General features: G+C 40.1%; 2 protein-coding genes across 2 annotated transcripts; both read left to right on the top strand.

Moving 5' to 3' along the window:
- On the top strand, positions 1–26883 carry LOC109469485 (transmembrane protein 245-like). Its single transcript, XM_019768003.1, has 25 exons — positions 1–224; positions 2422–2540; positions 2780–2899; positions 3352–3500; positions 3847–4034; positions 4448–4594; positions 5183–5339; positions 5625–5814; positions 6498–6704; positions 7374–7519; positions 11195–11715; positions 12138–12363; positions 14639–14911; positions 15367–15536; positions 15881–15985; positions 16284–16360; positions 16696–16786; positions 17235–17333; positions 18024–18164; positions 21373–21495; positions 22458–22603; positions 23266–23366; positions 24499–24673; positions 25609–25815; positions 26552–26883. The coding sequence occupies exons 2-25, from the start codon at positions 2446–2448 to the stop codon at positions 26577–26579; spliced, it is 3882 nt and encodes a 1293-aa protein (XP_019623562.1). The 5' UTR covers positions 1–224; positions 2422–2445; the 3' UTR covers positions 26580–26883.
- On the top strand, positions 18582–19736 carry LOC109469483 (tripartite motif-containing protein 3-like). Its single transcript, XM_019768002.1, has one exon. It carries the CDS (start codon positions 18847–18849, stop codon positions 19732–19734), a length of 888 nt encoding a protein of 295 aa, XP_019623561.1. The 5' UTR covers positions 18582–18846; the 3' UTR covers positions 19735–19736.
- Positions 26884–27899: the final 1016 nt, after the last annotated feature.

The following is a 27899-nucleotide window of genomic DNA, read 5'->3' on the forward strand; positions in this document are numbered from 1 at the left end:
CGTTGCCTAGGGCACGAAGAGGTCAAGCCGCAAACTACCATACCTGTTAGGGTAAAAATCAGGGGGGTAGCAAACGCGATTACCGACAATCAGTTTAACAATCCGGCTAACACAGAGGCGCCATTACCATGCAAACCCCTTCATAGAAGAGAACGACTTCTTTTGTGGACTACTGACACCAAACCTTTACCCCGAATCGCCCAAGGACTTCATATACACACCAGGTACGTACGATCTACACGCTACCACTTCGGTCCATGTGAAAACATTTGAGTTGTCCAGCGTATGATATAAACTTAGAATCTGCCTCAAACATGGAAAAAACATTTTGAAAGCACAGTTTTTTTTACCCCCCTTGACATAAATGTTACTGGATCCCCAAATACTATTACCTGTCTGACTAACTTACTAGGAATGAATTTAAGAGCCTGTATTAATTTTAAACGATTTGGAAGAATTTCTGCTTGAATATCAAATCATAAGACTGCGATACAAACTTATATTTGCGGTAGAATGCTTAGAATAATCCCAGTTCAAACAGGTACAGGTAAGTATTTTGCACGTAGTTCTTGTTGTACTGACGGTGTTGTTTTCATGGTGTACAAGTCGTGTTATTCTTCTCACTAGGTCAACCAGAAACACTTTCCTGTCGATATCATTTCCCCACTCAATCAAGTTTCCTGCTCTCAGTGTCAACATTTCTAAGTGATCTGGACCCCTTACACCGACACGCTTCAAAAACTGTACGCAAATTTTGGCGTCTGAAATCGAAGTACTTCGGCAATCTGTCGATATTTTGTGTGAAAATATCAACGTATCAGTTAACACGGCATACATTTGTTCAGTGAGCCAGCCTTGTTACTAAGATTAGCACAAAACCAACATTTACTACAGCATTCTTACCCCTTTAGAATTTGAGTTGCCAGGTAAATTTAGTTATTTTCTTGGCTGTATGCAGTTTTCCAAAATGATATACTGAGAAGAAAACACATGGTGACCCATTGTTTGCGTGTGTTCACAAAGCGTGAAGTCATTATAGCCTTAAATGGAGTGTGTTCTTAAGAGGTATTGTCAGTGTTGCCTGCAAAATGATGAGCGATCATTTTTGATTGTGTGGTATTGTGTGTAAAGTGGCCGGGTTACCTGGTAGCTGTCTGAATGCGTTATCCAAACAATCGGTTGAAGAAAGCAAAGGTGGGTCAACTTACGACCGGGCAAACATTTTAATCTGTCACGAAGTATATAACGCTGTCTGGGATACATTCCTTCTTAAAGGTATGGGTTGCACTAGTCTTTACTAGACCTCTTGGTGGACTTAAAAAAAGACCACACATACGAGTGACCTAGCTTCTGATAGAATATCTACTCTTTGTCGACAGATTTTTTTTACAATTTTCAGTCCACAGTGAGATTTGGTAAATGCTACAAAAACAGTACACACATGCACAAGATCAATATGTAAATATTATCAACGGTTTTGTTGCTTCAAACACTATTTGATGGTAAAGAAACATACAGATCCAAAGGGTTTTTCCTATATACACAGAAAAAACACGAAACAACACCGGAACCTTAGAACAAGGAATCTTGACAATAGTCTAAATATTTTTATCCTATAACTTAGTATAAGAAGTATTTTGGACTTTAATCTTCAGGCCCCTGCCAGCAAAACACTTAGCATGGATGTTGATGGTAGATTGATACATTGTGTGCAAACAAGCAGTCATGTTACGGCGTTATAAATTATTCAAGGTTTGATCGTTAATGCTTGGTGGTGAACAAAACTTGTGCTTCAGTGCACGGCAAAAGAGTCCAAGGCATCCTATGCAATTTTAGGGCGGCAAAGCAAAAATATTCTGAATCTCTGAATCAGGAAATCTGTCTGATATTGACATTTACTAGTATACTGGCATTTCTTTGCACAATGTCCTTAATTTTTTATACTTGAATTATTTAACTTAGCCCCAAACCAAGGTACGCGATCTCTTTAAATTGAAAACGATGCTTATGTCGCAGAATGCCAAAATTCACTCCAAAGAACAAGAAGAAAAAATGTGAAGGAATAAAAATGAAGAGTCTAATAATACATTACTAGTATTCACCATACTCTGTGTTTAGTCATTTGTTCAACCTTCATGACCACCTAGATTTCCTAACTTTTTTGCCAAACTTTGTATTATTCGCACGCTCGCATCAGTTTTGGTGTTCCCAGAGGATGTCATCCATATAATCAAGTCAACATGGCCAGATATCAGAATGCTATGGGATAGGGTTGATTCAACGTACTACTATTCAGAGGCATATTCCAGAGTTTGACGAAGTATAACTTTGGGTACAGCACTCGGTATGTGCTAGCAGTTGGTCTATTTTTGGTCACCCTGACACTGAATTACCTATATCATGTCCTTTGTTATTTTGCAGAATATCGCCTGATGATTTGAAAAGATGGCCACCTCGCCTCGCGGAGGGATAAAGCTGTACTACTGCCCACGTTGTGGGAAGGGATTCGCCAGTAAAACGGCAACCTTACAACACCTCAGGTAAATATCAGTGGGCGAGTAAGAAGTTCTAGTCACTCTCGAACAGCTTCGCGGAACACAAATTTTCACGGGTTGAAATAAAATTTACTTGCTGTGGCCTTATTGGATTCCACTCCTTTTTTTCGACACAGTGGAAGACGAATAATCCCACTTTTTCTGTAATGTGTGTGTGTGTGTGTGTGTGTGTGTGTGTGTGTGTGTGTGTGTGTTTTATTTCATATGTTCTGTTTTTATTTTAGAGGGAAGCATGAGGGGTGTGTGCAGTGTGACAGGTGCGGGAAGGAGGTCAAACGTACTCTGATGAAGCAACATCTTAAAGAAGCCCACGTCACTGAAGATATCAAGGCATCAGAGGACAAGTGAGTCATAGATACATGTCATAGATACATGTCATATACTCATATTCAACGCTTAAAACAGACAGGTCACCACTCTTTTTCGATTCCAACTTTTATTACAAGACATGGCGACGGCACACTCAAGTTTTTTCAACTTGTTTTCATGCCGCCACTAACTCAGACAAACACATGAACGGGGAACAGACATGCTATTTTCACCTGAGTAAAGTGAGGAAATTCGTGTAAAGTGCCTTTTCCAAGGGCATAAGATTGGTGGCATGGCAGGATTCGAACTCTGGACCTACTGGTTCCGAGCCGAACGCTCCGTCGTTATGCCACGCGACCCCACACAGCTCATTTCTACTACCATACTACATATAGTAGAATCTTTATAAACTTCAAGTATGTACAACTTAAACAGTAACAGCTTAATACTTGTTGCTAAGTACATATGTAATATTTATGATCTGCAGATCACGACCAAACCGCGGGGAGGCGCCCGCGTACTTCGTGGCGTCTCAGACGAGCGTGACGTGCAGAATGTGCGCGCAGAGTTTCGGGTCCGTGCACAGCAGAGAACAGCATGAGAGGGAGGTGCATCTCTTCAACACAAGCCTGAGAGGTAATGGGGCTTTTCTTCTTATGTTCCTCACATGTTTATGTTTATTAGTAACTCCATTATTAAAAAAAACAGGAGTCATTAACATTAAAATTACAGCATAATAAATACAATAATTCCACTGTCATTACTTAATAACTACAATGTATACGACACTACAATATAACAACTACATGAATACCATATAATTCCAACGTGCATTGTTGTTCTTATTGTTCTTTGCTAGCTGCTACTTGCAATTTAGATTTGGTCTAAGTTTTTTTTTCCATATGTTTGGGCCCCATTGATTATTTGCATTTCCCATCTTCGTCCAAATGAAATGCACCATCAATGTTTACCTTGATTTCAGGAGCTCTGGCCTTACGGATGACCAACGACAACTTCCTGGACACCGTCCGGCCGTCCGGACTGTCCGAGTACGTCCGGTCATCCCTGCAGCTGCCGTTTGACGGAGACATGGGGTGTGCGCAGGAACTGGACAAGCTCTTCTACTTCCTGAAACACAAACTCCCGTTTCAAGTGCACAGAATCGTCAGGGTAAGATGAGTTTTGTTTTATAGTCTGTTCACATATGCACCTAGCAATCTTGTATGTTACAACGAAAATATATACCATGATTACTTATGCCCTATTCTATGATGAAGTTGACTTTATATATGGTTTCTTACTTACTACTGTTTTTTTCTATTTTTTCATTCATAAATACACACCAAAACAGCAACAAGGACAGTGTGGCGATGCTGTTAATAACTTATTTTAATAGCGCCACACAGCAAAATACAATTAACATAGAAATACACAGACTTGACATAATAGTACGCGGAAGTCCCACCACCCCAAGAGATTACATAATACTACATGTAAGTATAACCAGGCTATAAAAAGTGTCGCCGTCAATCTAAGGATTACATATTGACCTTAAGCTTCTATATCTGATCTTTTTTTTTCAGGGTGGTTCGTACATCAAAGGCACTGACCTGGCCAGCAGATGTGATGTGGACTTTGTCCTGTTTGTGAAGGGTTCCAGTCTGCACGACCAGATCACAAGTCTCAGGGAACATCAGAAGGACTCGAGAAACGTCTTACACAACATACAGGTGAATGTACAAGTCAGCCTAGGTTCATAGTGTACAAATCTCAACTGTTTCGCAAAACTAGCATACAGTGACCACAAATAACAGATTTGTACAATCATCAACAATGAAAGTTTATTGCAAATACATGCCCGAGGGCTAATTGCAGTTACAAACAACATAAGAAAGAAAATACAGTGGTATGTGAGACTATATCTACGTCTAGCATTATACTATATTCTACAACATGCATGGTACTAGTTTTACTGGGTTTGACTTCTTCTTTTTAGGCAGTGGAAGACGAATTTACCCACTTCTTCTATGATATGTGGGCTCTTTGATTTTAGTAGTAAAATGTTTTTTTTTTGTGGTAGGGAACGGTGGGGAAGAAAGGGAGCATTTTGGACACGGTGCTAAATAATTGTTTTCTGATGTCGTCATAAAATGGACAGTTAGAGATGAAATGAATTTCGTCTTTCACTGCATTTGAGGAGCAATATTTACAAATTCTCTCCGACACAGGCAGTTTCATATATCGCCCTTTTTCGATTTCCAGGGGTGGGCACTGATTCTAATTTTACTGATTTCAATTTTAATCAACTGTTCCAACAGGTGAGTCTGAAGAAGTCTGACATGGCGAACCAGATCCTGATGGAGGACAGCACGCCGTTCGCGATCAGGTTCCAGTTCAAGTGTTACAAGAACAGGCACATGCACCTGGTGGACGTCATGCCGAGTTTCGACACGCTAGGGCCAAGTCCTTCCAAAGGTTTGTTTGTTTGTTTGTTTGTTTGTTTGTTTGTTTGTTTGTTTGTTTGTTTGTGGCGTCGGTGGTGCAATTAGAGAGTTGGAACCAATAGGGTAACCAATAAGGTAACAGCAATAAAACTTGACTAAGTCTAACTGTTTATCTGTTTGTTTGTTTGTTTGTTTGTTTGTTTGTTTGTTTGTTTGTGGCGTCGGTGGTGCAATTAGAGAGTTGGAACCAATAGGGTAACCAATAAGGTAACAACAATTACTTGACTAAGTCTAACTGTTTATCTTTTTATGACAGAGACGAGAAGAATACTCTACAGACAGATAGAAGCTACGAAAGACCCTCCCGATCGGCAGCACTTCTCGGTGTCCCTGATGCAGCTTCAGGTCCAGTTTGTAAAAGTCCGGCCGGCATGTGTGAAGGACCTCATCCGCCTGGTCAAGCACTGGAAACTCACGTCATTCGCGCCACCTTCGGCGGACAACAGGTAACCAAGGATATTGACCAATTTCTGACCGTAACACGTCGGCAGAACGTCTCATGTAAGGTTGTATTCGCGCATATAAGGTTAACATCCCGTCTGTATAGTTTCTAAATGTTGTGTTGTGTTGTGTTGTGTTGTGTTGGAAAAAAATATCTTATGTAAAAGGCAAAATTCTGATGCAACGTATAGAGTTTGGCATCGTACTATACTGACCGTCGACGTCGTTGCTTTATGGACTATTTTAACGACTTTAGTAATGTACTTTTATCTTACACAGACTTGGCATTTAAAAAGAGTTTAAGTTTCTTACCGCACCCCGAATGGTTTGTAGGGCGGCGCCCATCACTGTTTCCTTAGCCCTTGGGCCACACTTGACATACTGGACACTGAACAGGACTACTAGTACTTTTTAAGAGGCATTAAGGAGGCCATATATATCAGGGCACTCCAGCCATTACTCAACAGGAGACGGTGGACGATATAAACTCCCTGTCACTTTTGATCAATTTCTTACGTCACGTGTCCATAAAGTCTCGTGTGAATAAGGTCATGTGTCTGTAACCGTAACTCTCGCGAGATTACGTTTTGAAGTGATGGGTCATTAATCGATATCATCCTGATGAAGGTGACAGTGGTCGTTGAAAATTTGACGTCTGTTTAATCTTTTTGTTTGTTCACATGTTCAGCTACAGGAGATTGCCGTCTTCCTACACGCTGGAGCTAATCACGATCCACGTCTGGGAGCGGGCGGGCCACCCCATCAACTTCTCCCTGGCGCAGGCTTTCCGTGCTGTGCTGCAACAACTCGTCAGTTATCGCGAGATTTGCCTCGCCTGGTTCGACAACTACGAACGGTCATGGCCTGTCGTTCAGAAGATTCTGAAAAGACCAAGGTACAGTACGAATTATGAAAAAAAGTTTAACTGTAATTTCCAACACAAGAAATTGGACTTACCCAAATTTTCGACTGTACATCTTCAGTCTTTTTCGAGGAATGAGCAATCCACTGCTTCCGTGACGTCACTCAGATAACACAGTGAGCAGTGGATCATAGGTTGCAGAAAGTCTATGGCGCCCTCCGTCTGGAGTTCGGGGAAGTCAATTTCTTGTGTTGGAAATTGCAGTCCAAACTTGTTTCAAAATGACTTCTACCAACGCAGATGAACTTCCAAGATAAAGTACAGTACGATTGTCATGGAAGTTCTTTTGTGTTTGTAGTTACATGTTTTTAAAAAGTTGTCACCCAAGCATAAGGTGGCCAACTTAAAAAAATCAAATTCTCTTAAATTTTGTGATACAATGTATACTCCAGGCCTGAGTAAAGAGACTCTTTTTACACAACCAAGTCTTTTATTCAGCTGACGTTTGTCACCTTCCTCAGGGCAATTCTGACTGGTTCACATTGCATTACAGCACAGGTGTCGCTGCTATGGATGCATTCCCAAACGCACAATATTTACATTTTTATCTTGGTTGTGTAAAAAGAGTATCTTTATTCGGTGTTTTACCAACCTGATGAAACTATTCACGGATCATCTTCTGATATACATTTTGTACTTCAGGCCTGTTGTACTCGATCCTGCCAACCCTACAAACAACCTGTGTGAGACGAGTAACGGGTGGGATGAGGTGGCGCATGTCGCCAGGCACAGTCTGCTCAAACCTCTCTTTCACGGGCTCAGGACCGAGGAGTGCTGGAAAATGCCAGGTGTTTTTTTTCTTCTTTTAATTCCAACATTTCATGACTAGTCATGGTGACGGCACACTGAAGTTTTTCAACTTATCTTATGCAGCCACCACGACCAAAATGCCAGGTTTTTAAGATAGTTCTGTAATAGTTCATGTCCAAGCAGATTGTGTGGCATGGCTGCAATACAGTATCAGATCGGCAACACAGTATCAAATTGGCCAACGGTACCCAATACGATGCCCAAGTGGGGCAGCTGATGGTTACAGGTGGCCATCGCCCCCGAAAATCTGCTTGGAGATTACTGCACTTTAAGACACATAATTTTTTATACTTTTGAATAAGATAATAAGTCTGACAACAGACGCGAAGTGTAGACCGTGAATGAGGACACTGACTGTCATCTTCGGTTGAGAAGGACTACCAAGGTAGTTGTTATATTATTGTAATGGTTTATTTTTAGAAATGTGTTTATTACTATAATACTAATCTTCTTTTGTTTGTTTTTCAGTGTGAACAAAAGTTCCTGCCAGAACCTGCTATCGAACCCATATAACTTAAATATCAAACTGTATCCATAATTGTTTAAAGCGTCTTTCGTTTGCTGCTAAAATGTCTGCATATCATGTGTAACATATTTCAAAGCCGTGATTCAACAATACATTATCTTTGAGGCATGGATTTGTAAATAAGCTGTTGTGCATGGAATATAATTTTCGTTGTATCTGTCTAATATCACGAATTCAATGAAGTGCCATGGATGTCGCTGTGCTGCTTTACCATTGGCCATGCGCTATACTTAAATGTAGATAGATGTAAATAAGGATAAAGACTATAAGGATAGATGATATGCATCTGACAGAATAAATCTTTTGTATACTGTTATTCTTTGTCATTATTTGTGTGTGTATCAGTGTGTTTGTGAATTTGTGTGTGTGTGTGTGTGTATGTATGTGTGTGTCAGTGTGTAAGAGAAAGAGAGAAAGAGCGAGACTGAGAGAGAAAATAACAGAAGGAACACGAGAGACAGACTCTATCTGAGAGTTTAATTTCTCATAAGGCCTGTGCTAACATTGCTGGGCGTATGGCCAAAAGTATTTTCGGTTTCATATGAACGACCACAAAAAGTATTATGACACAAATCTCACTTCGACATGGACTATAACAAACTTTTAAACTTCCCCAACAACACAGACGACCAGTGGCATGATATCAAGAATAAAATTTTATGGCTTTATGCCCAACTTACATGACATTTTAAGTACCGAGGCGGAAGGAGGTCGATGATTAAAGCTCCTTGTATTTATCTAGATATAGAAAGATGTATTTTTGACGTCTATAACACATAATATCTGGTATAATCTAGCTATTACAATGCGAACACGCAGCTATTAGTGGTTTGTACTGTACAGTGTACACTGACATATGCCGTAGAGACGGACGTATTGGGTAATCAGGTGAAACAGTATGACCTTTAACCCTGACCAAGTTTCGACGGCAGCCATTCTGTTTTGTTTTGGCGACCGGATATTTCTGGTTACTGCGTCTGTTTAAAACGCTGACAGGCGACATGCTTGGTTAAGGTAGGTACTATACGACTCTATCTTTCTTTGTAGACGCAGTGACGTTATAGCTAAGGGTCTATGGAGCTTTTACATGAGGTATAGTTCCTTCAGTTACCGATGGGGAGGGGGGCGGTCGTTCCATATTGGGAAAATATCGGCCTTCATTCCGTTTCCAGTATTTCATACATTGGTGTGAAATCGGGCGAGAAAATCCAGATGTTCTTAGGCTTACGTCACGTAGTATTCCGTCAGAATTTTCTCGGTTAAAAGGCCACTGATATAGATTTTTAGATGCCAAAACAATTCGTGATGCAATAAAATATGTTTATTATGTTTTCAAGACGATATAAAGAGATATGTTGGCATACGTTGTCTTGTCACGTTATATGATAATATTAGATGTCGAAAACCAAATTTTCCTGATACTGTACTTGTGATAAAGTCGATAGGATGTCAGCCAATGGGCGTGGCAGAATTTATGGATTTTGAACATTAATATTTTATAATCTTTCATGCATGAAGTATCTTAAAATAGTATATATTGAAAGCCCAGTTTTGTCGCCCTGAAATTGCATTAGATGCCTTTAATAAGAATCAACAATATCTTGGCTATATATATAGAAAGCTAATAAATACCAAATTATATCTAAAGGCGTTAAGAAAACGATTACATTTTAAAATAGATTGCCCAACCTATGATGAAAACCGACAAAAATTGTTACAATATATTACATGTAAGACCGATATAACGCTTACCCCACACAAAGACAGAGATATTCAATATGCTACTATCATGTCCTGTCAATAATTATCCACATATGTACTAATGTAGGCCAATTTTTACACAATTCACTGACAAAACGAGAGAATGTAATAGTTAGAATTCCTGATACAATATATTACTATCAATAGAGTTAGGCTAGTATAATTAGTGTCTCTTTATTATCATACATTGTTTATGAAGGTAGACCAGATTCTTAGTACAGTAAGTAGAACTGTTAGATATTTTTAGCATCACCAACTATGTATATATGTTACCATCACCAACTAACATACAATATCATACGTATGTATATTTTGCCGCTACATCTGTTGCGCAATAAAGTTCTTCTTAAAGACATCAATTGTGGTTATGACGTCAGTGCACTGGAACCATAGAATTAATACATGTCTTGCATCCAAGGGTAAAGTTTCCTTATAATCTACATTTGTTTTCTTTCCCTTCTAACAGTTATGATATATCTAACAAAAACACTCATGTGATGGACTTATCAATTCTATGCTAATAACACCACCCCATTGTTGAAAAGATGCCAACCATTCTATGCATTATTGGTCTTACGTGCATTTCACATACTTAAAGCTGATGACCAATGGCTGGCATGCTTCCAAAATCTATTTCATAGGAGAATTCACATGTACTAGTAGTCATAAACCAGAATTGGTCATGCTTGAGGCACTCTATTAAAAGGGTTTTACCTGTACAACTACTGTATGATGCTAAAGCAGCAGGTATGGTTTTTAGTATTACTAAATACCCCAAGGGGGTGAAATATTGTTTTGGGCATCTGGCATCTCTGGTTACCTAATTTCCTGTCGTTTTGTCAGTTATTAATTCTGTTTTTGCTGCAAAAGAAATATTGTACAAGAATCGTCATCGAATGCATTTTTCTGTGTTTATTTTTCAGATGGTGCTCATTGCACAGTATTTGCTGGCTGCAGCACAGTAAAGCTGATTTTAAAGTGCTGAAAATCTCTTACTGACCGGTGGATTGACACAAAACCTCATACAATGTCGTCAACCTCAACAAGAAGTGGTAAGGCTATTAATTATTAAATAAAGCACTAAATCAATTTAGATGTCCAATTCATGATTTTGCATGTTTCTGCATGCTTTTATTCTGATTTGAGATTGTTGCCATTTAGCTACTAGTAATTTGACCAGTAATATATGATGTGGCTAAAAGCCAACTTAATTTCAATTTGTTATTACTGTAAGAATTGGTCAGTGACTAACAATTGAATTCTAGCACTGATTAGTTTTGGCTTTCGGACAGTTCAGCTTATAATTATGGTTGGAAATTGGATTCTCAATTTGTTGTGCTGAGTTTGATTTAAATCTTTTTTACAGAATCCTCGTCAGGACTGCCTGGCCCCTCTGGTGTGGGGTCTCCCCTCCACAGCATGCTGCACTTTTTCCCCCAGGGTCACGAGAAACCCCTGAAACAGGCATTCTACAACACCGCCGCAAACCTCTTCATACTCTTCGCAATCGGCGCCGCCGTGGCCGTATATTTTGTCCTGGAAGCTTTCCTCCGACCGCTTCTCTGGGCCGTACTTTGCGGTACATTCCTCTACCCTTTCAAATACCAGATCACCAACTTTGTCCAGGGTTGGCTGCAGAGTTTGAGCGACTCGGACACCCCGCTTGCGGTGGGGGTGGCCATCTTGCCGCTCACGGCGGTGAACTACTCGGCTAACCTGCTAGGGGGCCTCGCTTCGAGGAAGTGGAAGCTCATCCTTGGGGTGGCTTTTGGGATGCCGGCAGTGTACTTCTTGTATTACTTTGGCCCGCTGGAGAAGATGCTGCTTGCTGTGCAGGGGTTGGTCCATGCAGTGTACCACATGTTGGGATACTTCAGTGCTATCTGGGTGAGTTTACTATCGGTAAGGTCACACTGACTTAATTTTATGTATGACAGCCTCTGATGACCCCCAAACTGGTGCGTGCGGGAAAATATAAAAAAATTCCAGGCCAGAAAAAAATGCTGCTAAACCACAGGAATACAAAGCTGTATTGTGAATTTGCGGTATTACATAGCACCTTTTGATGACAGGCCAGCACATGCTGGACTTTTGTAGCATTTATGAATTGCCACAGTACTGAGTTCTAGAGTTCCGTGGAGCTTCAGTAGCCTGGTTGATGTCTTCCGTATTTACAGTCGGGTCTCTATTGTCGCTAGCTACCATGGACTATGGAGGATGGCACAAAGGTCTAACCCTGTTATTGCATTACAACTTCGACATGAATTTTATGATCCACAATAAGATATTTGATGTCTTATTTCATGCAGGTATGGACGACAGTCATCGCGTATCTTGTGGCTGTTGTGTTCTGGTGGAAACCGGGAACAAGCACGGCACTCAAAGTGCTCTCCATCCCGGTGTGGGCAGTGCTGCTGCTCCACCTAGCAACCGTTGCCGGACCCTTCAGGGTCCCCCTGTTTGTCGCCGTGGTTACCATCATGGTGGTGGGGTTTGTGGCAGAGTTGAGGGCAGGAGCTACAGCTGATATTCTAGGTATGATTGCATGGGGCTATATGTTTGTAACTAAGTTCAAAATTTTCAGTTTGATTTGATTTGTACAACATACAATTTTTTGGTAGTTACATGACTGACAAGAGATAGGGGAATTCTTTTTTACACAACCAAAGAGTCTCACCTCGCTGACGTTTCGGTGTCTGTCAGACACCTTCTTCAGAGCTTCTGACTGGAGTACTGCATCTCGCCGCTATATGTAGCCGATGTAGGTGGCGCTTTTGCGGCGAGAACACTATCCCAAACATGGCTTAGTTTGTACCCCCCCTCGTCCCGGTTCATTACAGGGGTTGACTTTCTGATCCAAACTGCCTCCTTGATCCAGCGGGTTCTTCTATTGTCTTCTCTGTCTATAACTTTCGCCCCCTCCCAGTCAATTACGCAGTTGTTTCTAGCAATGTGATCTGTCACTGCTGATTTCTTTTCTTCTTTTTGTGCATGTCTTTTCTGTGATCTTGTGTACTTCACTGTGTCCATGTTGTCAGCTTCCTTCTTGTGTTCTTCTAATCTTGTCCCAAATGTGCGTCCCGTTTCCCCTATGTAAACTTCACTGCAGCTCTTGCACGGGATCTTGTATATGCAGTCTGTTTTTGCCGTGTCCTGTAGTTTGTCTTTTGGGTGGACCAACAGACTCCTCAGTGTGGTTTTTGGCTTTACTGCGGTGGAGATGTTGTGTTTTCTAAACACTCTCTCAAGGGGCTCTGTGATTCCTTTGACATAGGGGATGATGACCATGGCCCTCGTTTTTCTTCCTGCTTGTTGCTCTTATCCTTCTGCTTAGGTTGCTTACTTCGTTGTTCCACTTTCTTAAATGTCCATGGTGGGTAACCACACCGTGTTAGGGCTTTCTTGACATGCTGTGTCTCTAGTGCTTTGTCTGTATCTTCAGTGACTACTGCATTGCACCGGTCTAGTAAGGTGCGAATGACTCCGAGTTTTTGGTGAAGGGGATGGTGAGATTGGAAATTCAGGTACTGGCCACGTTTGGGATAGTGTTCTCGCCGCAAAAGCGCCACCTACATCGGCTACATATAGCGGCGAGATGCAGTACTCCAGTCAGAAGCTCTGAAGAAGGTGTCTGACAGACACCGAAACGTCAGCGAGGTGAGACTCTTTGGTTGTGTAAAAAAGAATTCCCCTATCTCTTAAGTTTTACCAACCTGATGAAACTATTTTCGGATACATGACTGACAGTTTGGAAAATCAGTTTTACATAAAAACCAATTTTTCAGATGTTTTAAATGTATTTAAAAATAAGTTTCATTATCAAATTGATCTTAATCATTTTAAATGAGTAACACTGGGCCATCTATCATCCTGTTACCAGCAAAGATGTTCAGGAGAAAGCAGACTCAACCTACATCCACATATAACCAGGGTGGGAGGCAGTTCTGTTATCATCATCAAAAATTGTATTATCTTAAAGTTCTTTATTGGGGGAAGGTCATTTTACTGTCAGCCTACTACTGATGTACCCCTGTTGGAAAACTTCACACTATTATTGTTTGACTTAAGACTTATTTGCTACAAAATTCTGTTTTGTGCTTCTTTTCTTCTGTCTGTTTTCCTGTTCTTTCTTTCTTTCTTTCTCTTCTGCACTATTTTCCTCACAAAACTCCTGGCAGTGAAAAGGCCCAAGCACACCTATGTCGGGCTGGGCTTGTCACGCTCGTATCCCTCCACCCCTGTCACTCAGATCTCTCCATATAGCCAAACGTTCGACCTGTACGCTATACATGGTAATTGTTGTAAATTTCTTTTCAATCTGTACTTTTTTCCTGTTCTCGTTCTTATTATACTTTTTGATCATAATTGATGTCTGTGCAGTGATACATTATAATTTTTTCAGTAATAATGTCTATTTTTGTTGTCTCTTACAAAGTAGCATGCAGAAGGAAAAAAAAAACAACCTAGGAAGGCTAAAAATTTGCAAAGCAAATGCACAATGTTTACCTCCTCATGGTCTTGCTTAACAAACTACTGATCTGTTAATACTCAAACACATTCATCTACTAGTGCATTTATATGGTGACCAGCTCCTCCAACTCTGTCTTGCTACATAATGTAGTCCAATACCACAGGGTGACTGCTACAGCACCAGTTACCATGGTGACAGACATCTGGTCCAGTTCCTTGACCTTATATACAATGTATGTTTGGAGAAGAAAAAGAAGAAACACAGCAAAAACATTTGTGTTTTGCTTCTTTGAAGGCAAACATTAAAAAAACCAGCCTGTTGATCTTTTGTTTTATTCAGGTAACCTAGTGAGCACCACCATGTTTGAACAGAGCGACAGCGAAACATCGCCTCAGAAACAGCCACCCGCGGCGGAGACCATCCGTCCGTCGTCTTTCCCGGACACGCCCAAACGGCAGAGCAAGTCCTCGCTGGAATCCACGCTGGCGAGGAAGAAGGCAAAGCAGATGCCGTTCAGTACCACGTGTATCCTGTGGTTGGTGTACGCTATTGTGGTGGTGCGACTATGGATGAACCTATGGATACTGGAGCTCTTACCCATTCCACTTAGTGGTAAGTTGAACAGAATACAAGCCCAGAAAAGAACAAGAAACAGTCATGCCTTTAAATATCAGAGTTCAATCAAGAATTAAGGTGTTCAAAAACTTCATCCAAGGACTATAATAGAGTGGAACTCGTTGCCACCAAGCACAGTTGGGGCATCATCAATAGAAAGCTTTAAATGACTTATTACAATGTGCAAAGGTTAGGTGTAACAAATTGTTTGCTCTTTGCTGCATTTTGTGGTGCAAATTTAGCTAGAAGACTTGATACAATGCTTTGTTTAATGGCATCTTTTCCATATCATGTCAATTTTTTCCTTCAAATATGACGGATTGGGCAAAATTTTTGTCCGTCCGGGTGGCAAAATTCTGTCAAATGATGGGAAAAAGACGCTGTCTGGAACATTATACCATGAACATTTTCAAGATTTGGACTTTGGTATGTTTTTTTTTATCACCTTGCAGTGTTGCTGTTCAAGAAGATAGCTGTCCAAGTCAGCACATGGGAGCTGTTCCAGACTAAACTACAGCAGCACAAGCAGACAGCTAAAGAGTGGCTGTCAGTCCGGCGAGAGGCCCTGGCACCAAAACCTATCCGGGGGCTCTGGAAACTCTTCTTACAGGGGGATAAAAAGGTCAAACTTTATTACCCTTGATTTATTAATTAATTGATTGACACAATTAATGTTTATTAATGTTAATTAATCTTGTAATGTAATTACTAACTGATAGAATATAGTTAAATGACAGTATTGTCTTTTTAATTGACAAAATGTTAACACAATTCAGTTGACTGCTAAGTTGATTGAATAAAGTTTGATATAATGTAGTTTGATACAAAGGCCTAGGAAAAAAAAATCATGTTTCAGTCCTGAAAAGATTAGGGTCTGAGGGTTAGGGATTATGTTTTTTTCATACATTGTACATTTGTATACTCAGAGTTATAAAGCTGAAGGTATCACGATGTTCCCTGCCACAGATTTCCAACATGTTGGAGAAGTCACTAAATGCCCTGACCAGTACATTTGTCATCCTCCTACTGTTAGTGGGTACAACGCTCCTCACTATACTACTCGCTATCCAGGTAAAACAATGTCTTATATCACTATAATAACAGTTTATGTTTGTACTAGTTGTTTTCTTGGTGACACAACAAATTTCCATGTTGAATGTAATACTGAGAAATCTACACAATTATTTCAAAGTGTCATAATCAAGTCAATTTATAATGTACCTGTTATGTTTACTTCTCAACCTCTACTTGTGAAGATTAATTATTCTTATGAATACTATATATATATATATATATATATATATAGTTGTGTAAGTTATTTATTCTTTTAAAGATTCCCTATTTTGATAGATTCACATCATTTCTACAGGTTCACAAGGAGAGTGTACATCTAGTGAATGTGACCAGTAATGTACTGAACGAGACTTTACATCCAGACATCAATGAGTAAGTCAAGTGACTGTGTTTTTAATTGTATTAGAATCAGTGTCGTTTTTACAAGTCATAAGAACTTTGAGTTGGAATATATACATGTAGTAGAGGGGATTCATTCCTCAAGATAACCGACATCTTGCACACGCAGTCATCCCTCAGTAAGACACCTGGAGCTGCATACAAATGTAGTTCCCGTTTAGAACTTTTATACAGCCTGTCACACAACTTTGAGTTGGAATTTCAGAATATATAGCTCCCTATTAGCTTATAGTCACCTATAAAAAAGTTGAGAGATTCAAATATAAAGTTTTAATTTTTATATATCAGTGTTACTGTGTACTGTACAGATGGCTGTCAGACAGTGGAGGTATAAAAACTACCATGGACTCCATGATGGACAACGCCTATGTGTATGGGAGAGAGTGGATTGCAGCAAAGGTCAGATATCTATATTTTTATTTATTTATTTCTATCTATTTATCTATTTGATAACCTTTGATTACACTACTTGTTGTGTCTTAAACATGGTAAATTTAAAGAGATGCACTAATGCATCATCACTTGTGATCCCAGATAATGCAGACACCTGATGTTTCTCAAGGAAAGGCCTCAATAACACTTTTTTAACTTCTAACTTTTTAGGTTGGGTGCACCAGTGCACCTACATGTGTATTCCCAAAAATGAATTTCCAACCCTAAATTCATCATTCTGAATGATTGTCTGAAATTACAAGACTTAGTAGTTGTTGTGAACATTATGTATCATATACTTGCCGGAATCCTGGAAGTTTGGAATCTCATATTTCTTGTTGTAGGTGGTGTTACTAGTCATATTAGTCTGGTGGCATTTTACAGACAATAACTTATTGTTGTTTATTGTTCTCAGATCAACGATGGGCTGTCAGGGCAGCCGGTGGATAAAAAGCTGATCAAGCGACAAGTTCTGGAGATCTGGGATCGACTGTACCATACCTGGCTGGCCAAAGTAAACTAAAACTCTACCCTAACTTATATAAATTTATTTATCTAGTTCAGTGTCCAGCGTCTGTCTTTGCATCATTTGATAGAATTTTGTCACTCATGACTAACAAAAAAATTGCCCAATCCATCATCTTTGACAAATGAATATCGGTGTGCAAAGATATGGAAAGAGATGCCATTAAACCAAGCTTACCAGCAAAATTTGCCCCTTTGTACATGACTTGTACTTTGCTCTAGTGGTATATTGGTGTATGGTAAAATACATGACATAAAAAAGATACATGTACTAGTATACATACAGCATATTTTAAACATTTAAGTGTCAGAAAAAAAGCACAAAACCTTTTTTTATGAAATTTTGAAGTTGGGTTCATTGCACCATGTACAAGCTTAGCTTGATTTTTTATTTTTTTTTGCTAGTATTTGAACAATATCTACTATCTGTAACAGACTATCTCAACAAGGAGTCTCCACTTAAATCTCCTTGATTTCAAGCATTCACAATTCAAATTCAAAGAAAAGAAAGTGATCTCAAACCAGTTTAGCTCATTGAAGAGCTAATCTTCCACTGGTCGTGACAGAGAAGACAGACGCTATGTACAGTATTTACAGGTTCATTGTACCGGGGAAATTCCAATAGCTCTTTTCGACAAGTTCAAAGAGTAGCCACCATGTCTCCCCCTTTTTTCCCCAGAATACTACAGTTGTGTCCAGTAAACTGTCCAAACACGGGAACATGACCAGTAGTCTGATGAGTGTCTGGCATGGTGTCAGTCATCTGGGGCTGTCTGAGGTCACTTCGTTTGTACAGGAGAACATGAGCACACTCATGTCTGTAAGTACAGTTACAAGCTGGGCCATAGAACTGATGTGCATTAGCACCCTCTGTTGACTAACCTGAGAACTGTATGCATTAAGTCCATTCGAAGAAAGGGAATTTTCTACATCTGATCAGGCTCATATCGTAAACCATTCTAAGACTTGTGTTTTCTTCTTTGTTCAAAAGATACATGCACTACACTGTATGTACATGTTGTAGCCTGGGTGCCATCCAATTTGTAATGGCTACCCCGAAGCCCGTTACAAATTGGATGGCACCCAGGCTATACATGTTGTAGTTACTCACCAGAAGTACATGTAATGTGTTGAAGCATATTATATATATATATTAATGCAGGAATTGCATACATACATGTGTATTGCAAATTATTGTCTATAGTCTAGTTATCATATCTCTGCCTTCTCTGACCAAAAGCTGTAGAACTGGTTTTGTTACTGTAACAATTATCAATGTTGGGTTAAACTAAGCTCTCACCCCAGTGTACCCTGGGGGTAACTGGTTTTGTTAACAATTATCAATGTTGGGTTAAACCAACTGTGACACACCATAGGGGACCCTCGGGGTAACATACTCATTCAGTCTCCCTCACATTTTATATTTTAGTCCTAGTCCACAGCACGTTGGCTGTGCACTTTAGCTCTGGGTGGGGCTGCCACATTTGCAGAGAAAACAAGTCATGGCGGCTGCATCGTCGAGTTTGGGGCCAGTACAACAGCCTCAGAAGGTAACATTTGGAGTATTTGGATCAGGAACAGGACAGTTTCAAGGTCCTTTGGGTGTTACAGTGTCAGAGGATGGGGAGATCTTTGTTGTAGACTTCAGGAATGAGAGGATACAAGTATTCACCCTACAGGGAACGTTTGTCCGACAGTTCCCAAAAGTACTGGGAACAGAGGAACAGGAGATGGAGCCTACAGATGTGGCCATGGACGGGGAGGGGAACCTGTGGGTGGTGGGGAGATTGGTGTGTCCACGGACAGACTATGCTGAGTTTGCTGTACAGTACAACAAACAGGGCAGCGTGCTGAGGAAGTTTGAGCTACAGAAGTCAAAATGCATCAGAGGAATTGCCGTGGACACCAGGAGGAACCACATCCTCATCACACAGACCACAGGAGACTGGCCCAACATGCGTGGTGAAGTTCTGGTGTTCAGGCCAGATGGAACGCTTGTGAGAACTGTGGGTCAGCAGCAGGGGATGAAGAACCCACGGTACATCACTGTGGACGGGGAAGGGAACATTCTTGTGTCTGACTGTATGAAACACTGCGTCTATGTGTACAACGAGGACGGACAGTTTCTGTTCCAGTTTGGAGGTGAGGGAAGTGGTGAAGGTCAGCTGAAGGAGCCCCAAGGCATCTGTACGGACAAGGCAGGGAACATCATCGTGGCAGACAGGGAAAACAGCCGTGTGGAGATGTTTGACAAGACAGGAAAATTCCTCAAACACATCACGAAAGACATTGGGGCACCATGGGCTGTTGCTATGGCAACACAGGGACAGCTGGTAATAACTAATACTGTATATGAAGATTACTGTGTCAACATATTTCAGAACATCTAAATCTGTATGGGATGATAGATCAATCTATAAGTCAGAATACCCATAAGAATACCAGTTCACAAACTATATAATATATAACTATAATAACTATATAAGAGAGTAAAGTCAAGTCCTAGTGGTCATAATACAATATAATATATAACAATCTTAATTGTACATTGTGTGTACTAGAAACTTTAGATTTGGCCTCAGTAGTTTGGCCATAGGCTAAAATCAATTACATGACTTTTGTATTTGGTATTAAAAGTGACTTATTTATTGTATAACATTGATTCGTTCCATAATTAGGTTACTGAATTTCTTTCTCTGCTGTCTAAGCTTGGTACTAGTCTAATTGGTTTTTTTTCATGGGTACTTACATAATTTTAATTTCACAGTAGGGGGAAAAGGATATTTTTTTACAGTTTCAAAATTGTTAAGTTTAGTGGTTGAAACATTCTGTAGAAGAACAATAATGATAGAAATGCATAGTATTCTTTTGTCATTGTCATGATTTCATGGTAGAGGGGTTATTTCATGAAATAAAAGCATTATCATGAAAACATCAAGATTTCCAGTATCTTGTACATGAGTGGACATGAGATCGAGAGGTCACAGTTGGATATGTTGTATTCCTGGCTAAACATTGTGTCCTTGGGAAAGACACTTTACATGTATCAAAACAAGACTTTCCACACTCCACCCAGATGTAAAATGGGTACCTGACTTCGGTTAGGGAGGTAAACGGCAGTGTAAAGAGAGGGTTGGGCTCTGCCTTCCAATACAGTGTTCCAGACACAGTGGACTACAATGCACTTCCCCCATGGCCTCAAAAAAGGCCACTTTTTCCTATTTACTAACAAGTGTAGGGTATATTTTACATCATTTACCTTGGAATATTATGCCCTAAATCCAAAGCAAGGCCACCCCATTTTGATACATTGGTCCTTGTCTTGTAAAATAAGATGCTAGTATCATCTATTAGGCTAATAGAACTACTGTGCATTAGCACCCTCTGTTGGCTTACCAGAGAACTACATGCAAATTTCCAACCTACATTGTATATTGTGTACAACAACAATGTAATGTAATATGCTTCAACACATCACTAGTACAACATGTACATAAACCTTTGAACACAGAAGAATGGTTTGCAATATGAGCCTGATCGGATTTAGAAAATTGCCTTTCTTCAAATGGACTAAATGCAGGAATTGCAGGTGCATGTATGTAATGCAGGTTAAAATTGCCTCCAGTCTAGTATTATATGTACATGTATATCTCTGCCTTGTCAGGGCAAACTAGCACTTGAACAAAAGCTGCAGAACAGGTTTAACATTTATCATTTTTGGTTTAAACCAACTCTAGAGAAGGGGGTAACATACTCAGCTGGCCTTATAGCAAACCAGCAGAAAGTCTGCTATAAGACTAAATTCAGCTGTTTGAACTTAATGTTCTAACACTACTAAATTCCCTTACCATATTTAGGCCTTCTGACAAATGTCTTGAACATCTACATATAATAATTTCTTTTGGCTGAAATTTGTTTTTTTGCCCGCACTCACTAGTTTGGGGGTCATCCATGAAATTAAAGTGAGTGTGGCCTAAATATATTTACAAATTTTGTGTAATTGTAATGATAAAAGTGTTTTCTTCCAGGTTCTTGAGTCCATCTGGTCCGTATTGAAGGGAAATATCAACCTGGCCCTGACTATGGTGACAGCTACAATATCTATTGTGTTCTTCAGTGGGACTGCCATCCTCAACTTTGTCCTGTCTACTGTGAGTTTTCATCAAATCTGTCGTCAAACTAAAAAATCAAAGATCTTATACTGTGAATGTCTTCCTGACAGTGTTGTACTGAAACCAGTACTAGGGTCCATCTCTTTGTAATTGCCACATGTTGTGAACACGTTTTAGTGGGTCCTAAGATTATTTTCATTGCCTTAGATTATTTTCTTGGCCTGTCGCCATCCAATCAGATCAAAAGTTTAGTAAAACTTATGGAAAACACTAATTTAACATTTATTACACTGAAATAGCCATTTTGCAACCAATTCTCTAATTATGATGGGGTTGCAGGGAAAATGTTCAGTGGTGGTTTCATTCTGTCATACATTGCCATATGTATGAAAACCAAGCAGATGTCAGGAGGGAAAGACTGGCTGAATGAAACATTCTTTGCCGCACATAACTGCTAATAAACAATTATAAAATGTCTTCTAAGTTAGAAAGGGCTAATGAATACATTACAATTATAAGCGGCATATACCTAAGTTCAGTCTTACTAACAAATAGTCCAATTCAAGTCACCAAGATGACCAATTATTTGAGTCACACATCATCACACAAATGACTCAAATTGTGAGCACGCCGGCAGAACGTACTGCACCTGCGCGAAACCCGTAATGTATTGTACATAGCACTTCGGCAGAATGTCTCATATAAGGTCGTATTCACTCATATAAGGTTAGCATTTTGACAGTAGTTTCCAAATGTTGTGTCAGAAAAGATATCCTCTGCAACAGTGAAAATTCTGATGCAACGTTGACCAAAAATCCAACTAAAAACACAAAAATCCAGGGTTCTGCGCAGGCGCAGTACGTTCTGCCGACGTGCTCAAATTGTGTAACTACTTTTTTTCCAGTACCACTGAAATAAAATACAAATGTAAATAATAAATACCAGCTATTCCCATCTTGGCCCCTGTCAACCTTTTTAAAAGCAGTTTTCTTGTTTGCCAGGTTATTTTCCTGACCACCCTGTTCTATCTCCTGAGTGTGAGTGAGAACCAGTACAAACCGGTGGAGTGGATCGTGAACCTGTTCCCTAGTCCTGGACAGGGCGGGTCCACTAACAGACTGGGGCAGACAGTGGAGGAAGCTATCAGGTACATTGTATTTATTTATTGCATCTTAGGACGGCTGGGTGGCTCCATTCAGCCTACAATAGCTGTTTTTCCAAGGGAGCCCATGCAGCATGTTACAAGATAAGACATTGTTACATACAAACAATGGAGGACACACAGTAAACATGAAAATATAAAAGTCCAATGCATTGAAACAAAGTCATAGTCCAATACTCAGGGTCCTGTCAATACACAAAACTTTGAATATAATGTGTTCAAACTAGACTTGCCAGCCTGTCATCTCAATTTTGTTTGGCATAACATCATGCCAAGCACCAAAGGCACAACAATCCTAGAATGGTCTGGCGACATGACCCTCTGTAAACACTATTTCCTGTATTTTGAGGGGCAGATTTTCTTGGTAGACTAAGCTTACTTTAATGATATCTATTTCCCTATTTTTACATGCCAATATTGTGTTGTTAAAGATGACAGATTGGGCAAAATTTTTGTTCGTACTAATGATGGCCAAAATTCCATCAAATGATGGAAAGACAAACGCTGGATAGAACACTAATTCAAACTATATTGTGTAATCAGGTTTGTGTAATTAAAGTATATTAGAGACCGTACCTTGTTTTTACATATTTTTTTGTAATGTGTAATCTATCTGGATGTCTAACCTTCATCAATGTCATTTCTAGGAGTGTGTTTGGAGCATCTCTGAAGATGGCTGTATTTTACGGCCTCTACACCTGGCTCACACACACTGTATTTGGGATCAACATTGTTTTCATACCATCAGGTAAGGTAGTCTATGATTTGTTGCTAATGGGTTTTTAGTACCACGAAAGGTGCAATGGTACAGCTGATGGTGTTTCAGTACCATGAAAAGTACCATAGTACTGCTGATGGTGTTTCAGTACTATGAAAAGAGACATAGTACTGCTGATGGTGTTTCAGTGCCACAAAAAGTGCCCTTGTTCTGCTGATGGTGTTTTAGTACCATGGAAAGTGCTGTGGTACTGTTGATGGTGTTTCAGTACCATGAAAAGTGCCATTGTACTGCTGATGGTGTTTCAGTACTATGAAAAGAGCCATGGTACTACTGATGGTGTTTCAGTACCATGAAAAGTACCATAGTACTGCTGATGGTGTTTCAGTACTATGAAAAGAGCCATATTACTGCTGATGGTGTTTCAGTACCATGAAAAGTACCATAGTACTGCTGATGGTGTTTCAGTACTATGAAAAGAGCCATATCACTGCTGATGGTGTTTCAGTACTATGAAAAGAGCCATATTACTGCTGATGGTGTTTTAGTACCATGAAAAGTACCATAGTACTGCTGCTGGTGTTTCAGTACTATGAGAAGAGCCATATTACTGCTGATGATGTTTCAGTACCATGAAAAGTACCATAGTACTGCTGATGGTGTTTCAGTACTATGAAAAGAGCCATATTACTGCTGATGGTGTTTCAGTACTATGCAAAGAGCCATATCACTGCTGATGGTGTTTCAGTACCACAAAAAGTGCCCTGGTATTGCTAATGGTGTTTTAGTACCATGGAAAGTGCAACAGTACTGTTGATGGTGTTTTAGTATTGTGAAAAGTGCAAAAATGGTTATGTTGATGGTGCAAAACAAGTCTTTCAAACCCCACATTACTTGTCTAAGGAGATATTTTTCATCTACATTGTACAACAAACTATCTTTCTTGTTACTTAACCCCAAGGGAATCAACAATTCCCTTGAATGTATGACTTTTTATACACTATATGTTTGTGTGATTCCCAATATACACAATGCAACATTGCCATACACCCCCAGTGTTGCTTTTTACTTGTCTGTGGGACTAAAAGCTTTGCAAATCAGTATAGATGAAGGTGGTGTGAAGTCTGTCATCCCTGATTGCTTTTTGTTTGTTTGTTTGCAGCCCTGGCGGCAGTGTTTGCGGCCGTACCGTTCGTGGGTACGTACTGGGCAGCCCTGCCTGCGGTACTGGACCTCTGGTTGGTACAAGACAAGAGTGTCCTGGCCATCCTACTGGCCGTGTGTCATCTCATACCCATGTCATTTGTAGACACAGCGATCTACAGTGAAATCAAAGGGTGAGAAATATCCTAAGAATTGATCTAGCTAGCCTGAATATTTTTCGGCCATCTCAATTTTACGCCAAAAAACAGCAACTGGATATTCTAGCAACTGGATATGATTTTTGAAACGGTCAGACGTTTTTGGTAGCATCCACTACCTTTCGTCAGTAACACTGGTGAGTTGACAATAGTTTGTACTTACAAACCTGACGAAACACTAGTGAGTAGGTATTAAGTGCCTCAAAATGCCCCTCAAAATACAGGAAATAGAGTTTTAGAGGTTATGATTTCAAGGTTTCCTGGGAAGCCCCCTAGGAGTGTTGAACAGTTACAAAAACCCTGGAGAGAAGGTTATATGGCTCTCTCATGGAGAATTTCATGAGCTATACAAGAATACTAGTATACTGCTGAAACAATACGGCAAAGGAGACTACGTTCTGTAGGCCACTGTTGGAGGAAAAAGGATGAGGTAGTACACGAACTCTTACTGTGGAACCCGAGTCATGGAAACAGAAGTCGCAGAAGACCACACTTGACTTACATTAAACCTACAGTGGAATAAATATAGACCTACAGCAATGGAGGACAGAGAGAAATGGAGACAGATATAGTCATGTTAACCCTTGTCCTGCTGGCATTCCTGGCACAATATTTTTCAATAATTTCATGTCTTAATTAGATCATAGATCCCCAAATTTTTTTGCCCCGCAGTGGCATAGTTACTTCTGCACTCGTTGTGTTTCGCTGCGGTGTGATGCGTTGCACGAGAAATACCCCCAAATCGTACATATACAGGGTGTAATATAGATGGTACTGTATGTGCCGCGCGACATATGTTGCGCACAGCAGGACAAGGGTTTTAAGATTCCGAGCGAGCTCGACACAGTGAGTGAGTGTGAGTGTGAGTGTGAGTGGGGTCTCAATAAATGAATCCCGTCCTCTGTGCACAGAGGCGGTCACCCGTACCTGACGGGCCTGGCCGTGGCAGGAGGGATCTACATCGCGGGTTTGGAGGGAGCTCTGATTGGTCCCATCCTGCTGTGTTGCCTGCTGGTGGCCATGAACGTGTACAGTGGTATGATCCAGGGATCAGGCATGACTCCCACATCCGAGCACGGCATGAGGACACACAGAGGCATTTCTGTGCCATTAAAAAGGTAAAGGTTTTCGAATAAAAGCTCATCTGTATTGGTAGTCCATAGTTGCAAAGTTCAAGCTTTGTTCCAATGCAAAAAGGGAACTCACCATAAATTTTTGGTCGATCTCGTCAACCTTCGTCAGATGTGTGATGCACTCGCTGAGTCTCCCGCCACTTTTGATGCACTCCTGACGTCATCACACTTCCAACTTCCGGAGAGTCAGCAAGTGCATCATACATCTGACTAAGGTTGACGAGATCAAACAAAAATGTATGGTGAGTTCCCTTTTTGTATTGGAACAAAGCTTGAACTTTAGAACTAGGTGAAGGTTTTATATGACTTGTGGGGTCTTGTAGCATAAAGGCTGGGTACAACTGGGCCAACTGGCCCAGAACCCAGAGGTCCTTGGTTTGAATCCTGTAATGTCACCCTGTAATGTGCCCAAGTGTAGCTGACTTTGGTTGGGGAGGTAAAAGGCAGTGGAAGGAGAGCCATCCAGTACCATTCCCTTGACACTGGATAAAAACCCACTGCATCTATGGCCTTATAAAAGACTATGGGACTACCTTTACCTAGTAGACATAGTTTGGTAGTTAAACATACTACCAGTGGATTTTATAACTGTGTGGTCCAAAGGCTATAGATTTAATGCATTTTATTGGGAGCATTTGTAGCTAGAAATACACATGTAGTTTTACAAGTAATGAATTTTGCACATTCTTTTAAAATTCATGATTTCTTCCCATTTTTACAGAGCTTTCAGCGAAGCAGACCAACATTGATGCAATACACATCCACAAGTTAGAAAGAACTGCTTTAAACTCTAGCCAAATGTTGCAAAGTAACATAGACAACCAAACATCTTCTCTGGCCACACTTTGTTGAAGTGATTACATTTTCCACTGTTTACAAGTATAAAAGAGTTATTATTATTCTGGCTCCTTACATATTGGGTGGAATAAAAACTACAATTTAGTATAATTCTAGGATAGCATCACGGTAACTGTTACTGCAATAATTTTAGATCAGAGATTGACCATGCTTTCATGATGATGTTGCTTTGATTTGATTTGATTTGATTCTGTGAGAATATTTTTGGCGACGCCTTTGGGGCGGAGGCATTTGTGTAAGTACTACGATCGCTTTGAAAGAATTTCAAAAATTGCACGAATGCGTTCCCCAGGGAATTGGTTTGGAGGAAACCTTCGGCCATGTGGTTTTTGGATCAAGCAGGTAACTTACACGGGGTACCCACGTGCCACCCATCCAGATGCCTGGCATGATTAATTACTGGTCATCAGTCTTCTCCCAACACCATGGGCAGAGAGCACAGCTGTCTTTGGCCAAAGACCATATTCAAACAGGTCACAGAGAGAAAAGAAATTATCAGTCCTTTTGGAACCCACAAAAGGTTAAAAAAAGTCAAAGGAGTAACAACTTCAGACCAGACATAAAATCCAGTCTCTGGTGGAGGATAGAGTGAAGTGGAGGATGGTTTTCAGTTTGGTTCTAGCGGGAACTCGACCAAAGTAAAGTAAGTAAGTTATGTCATCATAAAATCTATATTGCTGGGGAAGAACGGCTGATTCCTCCTATACGTGTATTTGGTATATTGCCCCACACCTCCTCCACCCAGCCTGTAAATTTCACTACGTGCATGTCTTTATAACATAGGGAAATATGTTTTTCTGATAATTGTAATGTAGATTGCTAGCTCCACCACATGAAATAATATATATCATTCAGTCGTCGCCTTGGCAATGATTTTTATTGCCTCAGCCTTGTTAGAAAGAATTTTTGCTCGAGGCCAACTATATTCTACATTTCAATGTTTCAGATCTTAAAATAAACAAATTTTATCTCCATTTTTAAATCAATATTTCTTTAAATCGCTGGCAAGTTATTTTTTCTCAAATTTGCCATATGCAATCAGCACAATTATTGTGGGACTGGTAGTAATTATATGAGATGGCATTGAGTGGGATTTTGAATGGCATTAAGAGGGTCTTGAAAGTTACATGTGTGTGTGGCAGGATGAATAACTATTTTAGTACATTCGAAGCCAAGGCAAGTCATTATACTGTATAAAGTCACGGCAGGTT

This window comes from Branchiostoma belcheri, unplaced genomic scaffold (genome assembly GCF_001625305.1).
Source record: "Branchiostoma belcheri isolate BF01 breed outbred unplaced genomic scaffold, Haploidv18h27 scaffold204, whole genome shotgun sequence".
Lineage (NCBI taxonomy): Eukaryota > Metazoa > Chordata > Leptocardii > Amphioxiformes > Branchiostomatidae > Branchiostoma > Branchiostoma belcheri.